At 30.8% G+C, this 6,583-nt stretch overlaps 1 protein-coding gene across 1 annotated transcript; it reads right to left on the reverse strand.

Moving 5' to 3' along the window:
• Positions 1 to 1,862: 1,862 nt before the first annotated feature.
• On the reverse strand, positions 1,863 to 5,654 carry HELRODRAFT_182595 (hypothetical protein; the record flags this gene model as incomplete). Its single annotated transcript, XM_009032841.1, has 5 exons — positions 1,863 to 2,257; positions 3,428 to 3,520; positions 3,622 to 3,715; positions 4,059 to 4,142; positions 5,604 to 5,654. 5 exons carry the CDS (start codon positions 5,652 to 5,654, stop codon positions 1,863 to 1,865), a joined length of 717 nt encoding a protein of 238 aa, XP_009031089.1.
• Positions 5,655 to 6,583: the final 929 nt, after the last annotated feature.

Consider the following 6,583-nt stretch of genomic DNA (forward strand, 5'->3'; position numbering starts at 1 on the left):
CGTATCAATTGTCCAGGCTTTGTAAGACTTTTGCTGTAATAGGCGAAAATATTTTCTTCTCCGTCAACAATTTGTGACAAAATCGCTCTAATTTCACAGTTGCTTGCATCAATATTTAGCACAAATGGTTTAACTTGGATTGGATATGCTAACAAAGGGGCTTCACATAATTCTCTTTTTAGTCGTTCAAAAGCTACTTCACATAACTCATTCCAATCAAACGTTCGATCATTTTCCTTGAGCTGATGTAGTGGTCGTGCAACTTTTACAAATCCATTACGAAACGTCGCTAATCTTAGGAAACTGCGCAAATAATTTTTATGTTTCGGAGTTGGCCAATTTTTTACTATTTCTACTTTATTTCACTCCATTCAAAGATATGACATGTCCCAGTGTGAACCGGACAAAGTGTCTATGATGTCATCTATTCTTGGTAATGGATAACTATCTTATTTCGTCACTTCGTTTAGCTTTTTGTAGTCCATGTAAAAGCGGGTGCTACCGTCTTTTTTCTTTACATTGACAACTGGCAAAATCCAAGGACTAGTTGGCGGTTTGTTGACAGATTGGTTTAACATTCTAGTTGTCATCTTGTTTACCTTTTCTTGTTTTGCTTGTGGAAGACGGCGTGGTACTTTTCTGATTGACTTCGAGTCATGAGTATCGATTCGATGAGTAACAAGGGCCGTTTTTTCTTGATTATCGTCTCCAGTTGAAAATACTTCTGCAAAATCCGCTATCAAATTTTTGGCTTTTGAACAATCTCCCTGTTGCAAATTGAGTTCACCTAATAAACCCACCGCAAGCTTTTCAAGATTATCCTTATCGACTAGCCGACCACTGTTCTGATGTTGAATATCCAAAGACTTGACGATATTTACAAATTGACAAAAGCCTATTTCTTGGTCCTTTCTAATTGTAATTGAATGTTCTGCCATATTTAACACCCGAACCGGAACAAAGCCATTTTCATTTGCTTTTACGAAACTCTTTCCAATAACAATGTTGTTAATTTCTATCGTCGTCGTTGGCTCAACCAGGTACAATTGGTGGTCTCCAATATCGCCAATTATTTTTGCCCATACGATGTTCTCTGATAATTTAGGTACTTCGGTGTCACTTTTGATCGTTATACAAAAATATTTGACATCGCTGGTCCCCATTACTATTTCCATATTTCTCCATATAAAGACGCGTATTTTTAAATCAATTTAAAAACCATGTTTTGTTAGAAAATCAACGCCTATTATGCATTCGTCAGTGATATCTGCTATTAAGTATGTGCCCTCGCCTATTTGAACAGTGTAAGAAATTTTTCCGTGGACGGGCGCTGTTCATCCTGTAGCTGTTTGAAGAATGTATTTATAAAATTTTTTTCTTTTTAGGCTGGGTACAAATCGGATCTTAAAATTGATCTTGTTGCTCCGGTGTCGATCGTAATTGATCATTCTTGTGAACCAACTTTGCCATCCAGCCTTATGTCGTTTTGACTTCAATAGCACAGTTTTACGTTTGTCTTTGAAGTTTGCTTTGTTGACTCAAATGTAAGACTGTAGGCAACAGTGTTTTTGAGGGTTTGTCTTAGATCTGAATCTCGAACAGCTTTTACAAACGTTCCCCATGCAGTTTTTTTTTCTGTGTTGTGGGTCGTACGTAGGGTATGACAGCAGATTCAACCGTTCAATATCCTGTGCCAGCTGCTGTATTGACTCTCTAGGTCGCCTCGTCCGATTTTGTAGCTGGAACCAATATATTTGCTTCATGTGTTTTTCACCATAACGTAAATTCAACGCATTTACCAAAACTTCGTAGTTGTAATGGTTCTTGACTGGAATCATTTGCTGCTGCTGACCTTCGTAACGCTACCACAATTTCTGTTCAGTTTTTGACGTGATGTTTTCCATTCGTATAATCTGGTTTTCTATTTTTAGGTTAATTACGGCCGATTGCTGTTCAGTTTTGGCATCGAATAGTTCTCTGAGTTCTTTCAATTGTTGCTCAATTTTAGAACAAATTTGATCTTTCGTTTGTTTTATTTCTATTGACTGCTGTTTTATTTTTGCTGATTGTTGTTCAATTTCTGCATCAATTTGGTCTCTCGTCTGTTTTATTTTTGCTGATTGTTGTTCGACTTTTGCATCAATCGCGGCCGACCGTTGTTCAATTTTGGCATCAATTTGATCTCTCGTCTGTTTTATTTCTGTTGATATCGTTAAAAGTAGTGCCATCAATTCGGCGTTTGCTCCAACGTTTACAACTGCATTTGATTTTACATCCTAATCGTCAATTCATCTCGTTTTCATTAACAAGGGATGTCGTTAGGCGTGCTATTAAAGCTTTTCTGTTTCCACTTGTAAAAAGATTTCGTTTTTGTAACTCTTCTTTGAGTTGCACCTATTGAAGTTGATGTAATTTCGTCATGTTTTTTTTTACAAATTGACTTGTCGAAGAGAAAAAAAATTTTTAACATCGATGCTCTCTTAATTTCCACCGAAGATCCCACTTCTGACACCAATGTTATAACTGTCCCGGTCAACTACTTCGTTTAATACCAGTAAAAAATAGTGACAATATAATTCCCAAATTATTGATTTATTTATTTTCAAAACAATAATCAATTAATTAGTTATTCAATAATCAACGTTAATTAATTTTTTTAATAAAAGTTAATGTTCACAAACTATAAAATTAACGTTCAGAAACTATCGCTTTCCGAATAACAATTCACTAACATTTATCGCAACTATAATAATAACATAACACAGTCAAATATCAAATATCGCTTTCGACACAAACAAACAACCGCTTTCTAAAATCAAAATATTTAGACCCATTGATTATCTCGCGTGTCTTTATATACTCGTTTTACCGACGTTTTTCGAACGTCTTAGATATCTCGCTGTCAGAAGGTTCTAGCTTCTGCTCAAACTGTGTGCGTTCGTAGCGACATTAGCGCCTCTAGCGAATATATTTTTGAAGGTTATAACAATATGTTTTAGACTTGGTGAGCTATTTAAACAATGTTTTCAACCCAGGTCATAATTTTTTTACATTGTTCACAATATTTCAAAAAAAATACGTTGACTAGTTTAAGAAATATAACCTTTTCAATAGTTAAAGTTCAAGTCTAATAAGAAAAGACCAAACAAATTAAAGGATGTATCACAAAAAGCTTCATAATTTAAAAAAAATGTCTGTTTTGACGAATGAACCCAAATTAAAGTTTTTACTGGTAATATATAATAAAAGTCGGAAGTAAACAAACGTGACAATTTTCAAATGATCGAGTTAGTATAATGATAAAAATATTTATTTGAAATAAATTTTAAAAATGTGAAATTTTAATTTTTCAAATAATTTTTAGTATGGGTCAGCACAACCAATTAATGAATTAGTAACAAATTTTTTGTAAATATTTATAAAATACCATGAGCAGTAACGAGATCGGACTGAATGGTTGGTAGTAATCCTGTTTTAGATTTCATTGTAGTTATTCCCACATTTTCGCAAATTTCTCTATCTGTAAGTAGAAGTTTTCAACTTTGACAGCTTATAGATTTATAACGACGGTAAGAATGATGTAACCAGAACAATGACTACAAATGCCACCACTAGCAAAACCTCCAATATGACCTAATCCCAGCATATCTCCAAAAGGTAAATAAGTATACAAATGTGCTAAGCAAAAATTGTTCCATGATTCCGTAGAAAATAACTAAAAAAATTAAAAAAAATAATGTTTAATGATAAATTGATTATAAACCTATAAAAGTTATACAAATCTGGAAATTTGTATCATTGATACTGTTTTTTGTACGTTTTTGTCAACGATATTGTCATAATTTGGACGCCATTTTGCTTATTAAATATAAAAAAATATCAAAAAATCTTTGTAGATTTCTTCACCATGAGTAATTTTTTTATGTCTCCATTGAAATTCAGTTTATTAAAACTAGCTGGTCCAATATCAGAGGTATATACGACAACCTTATTAAAAATTGTATTGAATCAATTAAACATGTTTTTAGTTAGTGAATAAAAATGAAAATAAAAAAAACCTCTTTAACAACAAAACTATATCCTTTTAATCCGTTGAACTCGGTGTTAGAAAATATATCATTGATTCTTGCTATGGAACTCACCTATGAATGTAAGATAAACTTGGCAAACTTATTAATAAACATAAACAAATTTTTTAAACACAATTTAATGGTCACATTCAAGACCAGAAACCTAAATAGGCTTATGGTGGTTCAAATCAAAAAATACTAATGTTATGTTAAAAAAACAAAATCAAATTAATTATCGAGTGTTTCTGAAAAAGTTAATTAGATTATATAGAAAAAATTTAGAAAATTTACTCTTAATTAAAAATAAGTAATAAATTAATAGTAAAAGAATAATTGTCAAAATTTAACCAAATGATTAAAAATGATTTAATAACAATAATTTAATAAGACTTTTTTAAATTGATAAATATTTATGTCAGATATAAAATATAAGATAAGATATACGATAAAATAACCCAATCGATATTATCCAGTTAAAAAAATCAACAAAATAAAACAACAGTGTATAAAAAATATACATATATATATACATAAATATACATATATTTGTATAAAACATACATATATTTGTATAAAAATATACATATATATTTTTGAATAATGAATAAACCCATTCTCAAGTTATGTCGGACCCGAGTTTGTTCATTTCACTAATTATTTTTTTGAAAGTGTTTTAATACTTTATAGAAAGATCTTACGGAACCAAAAATCAAGAAAGTAGACAAACAAAATCTGAAAATTTGTTTTTGGGCAATTTTAATTAATGCAGGCAGAGGCAGCGTTACAATTGTAATAGACCAATCACGATTGCGATCACTCAGTGACGCTATAATGATTATTTCAACCAATTTAATTAGATTGGGGACATCGACAAACCAACAGAAATTACTAATGAAATTTAAAAATAGACATTAAACAAATTCATATCAATAAAAGATGCAAATAATTATTTAACATGAAAATTATAATGTTGGAAAATTTCAGAAAACTTAACTATTTAAACTTTACCAAGTTAAATTCGCCGATGACGATTCGTGCGTTTATAATAGTCTTTATTAGACATATGGTATACACCTTTATGAAGAATTACTACGAGGTCCATTATTCACCTTTCAGTAAAATTTTGTTCGTCTAAAATAGATATGGACGGGAAGTAGCTAATACATTTTAATTCTTTCATATTTCCATCTAAATTGTTGATTTTCCTTTCATTTACCGTACGTGCTGTACACTAACATATACCCATTTTTCTCCCATTCCCAAAAAAGCATTTCCATTCCATCACGTTTTCCTCCTATTCGTTTATAAAAAATGCAAAAGGCTGTATCCATGGTTAATACCGTTGCGTCCCTATGGATATTTTCTAGGTCCGCATGAAATACGATGAAATATATTCTTTATCGGCGGTATATACCGCACATATTCATGAAAATTTATTAGGTCCCAGGTACAAAAATTACTAGATTAACGGTAAAATATTGCAAAATTATATTTTAACTTAGTCCATGGTTATTACGAATTGCCACTACATACATTATAAGTAATCGTGGCTTTTCTGGCTAAACATCCTCCGTGCATAACCATAGTTTAAGTCTGAGAAGAACGGGAAAATTAATTTTTTACAGCATTTACAAATTTGAGAACATACGTTTTTTAATAGATTTTTATACGTTATATTTAATGACATAATATTACAATTGAGTGATGTAGGTGCATGCGCTTCTAAAATTACAACTGAGTGATGTCAACCTAGAAATGCAACATCGTTTCCAAAAGCATCGATGTGGCTTGTTTCACGTTGGTTTGATTGTTAATACGATATCAAATGTAACTTGACAAAAGAATCCATAAATAATATATAAAAAATCAGCAATGAGCGTGGACGATTCACAAAATAAAATCGGCAAGTGTGAGTAGCGAAGATAGGCAAGTGTTTAATTAGAATTAAAAAACAATAAACTGTGGTGTTTTCTATAACAATAATAAGGTATGTTTATAAAATATAACTTCTGAAATTATTTCAACGCCAACTAGAATAAATTAATAAACAAAAGGAAACATAGTAATACATTACAATAAAAAAAACTTGTATTAAAAAACTTCTAGCGACTTACCAAATTTTATTTAGTCAAAGATTCCAAAATTATTAGGATAGCCACATATATAGAATAACATATATATGAAATTCATTATCACCGCTACATATACCATGTATGTAAATGTTCCGCAATAATTTTTAAATCTTTGACCAAATAAACTTAATTCAAACGCCGCTAGAATTTGATTTTTTTTCGTAATATAAAATTTTTTTATAATAATTCTTTTTGTTTTTTATTGCATTCTAATTAACGTTAAAATATTTTAGAAGGTAAATGTTATAAATAAGCTATATTTATATATCGTTAATAACACTACAGTTTATTTTTTGCACAATGCATATAAGCTACTTGTATCCACTGACTGTTGTCGTGGATTTGGCTGATGCAACTTTGGTTCGTGGTGTTCCGTAGAGC

Source organism: Helobdella robusta (assembly GCF_000326865.2).
Source record: "Helobdella robusta unplaced genomic scaffold HELROscaffold_89, whole genome shotgun sequence".
NCBI classification, from domain to species: Eukaryota; Metazoa; Annelida; class Clitellata; order Rhynchobdellida; family Glossiphoniidae; genus Helobdella; species Helobdella robusta.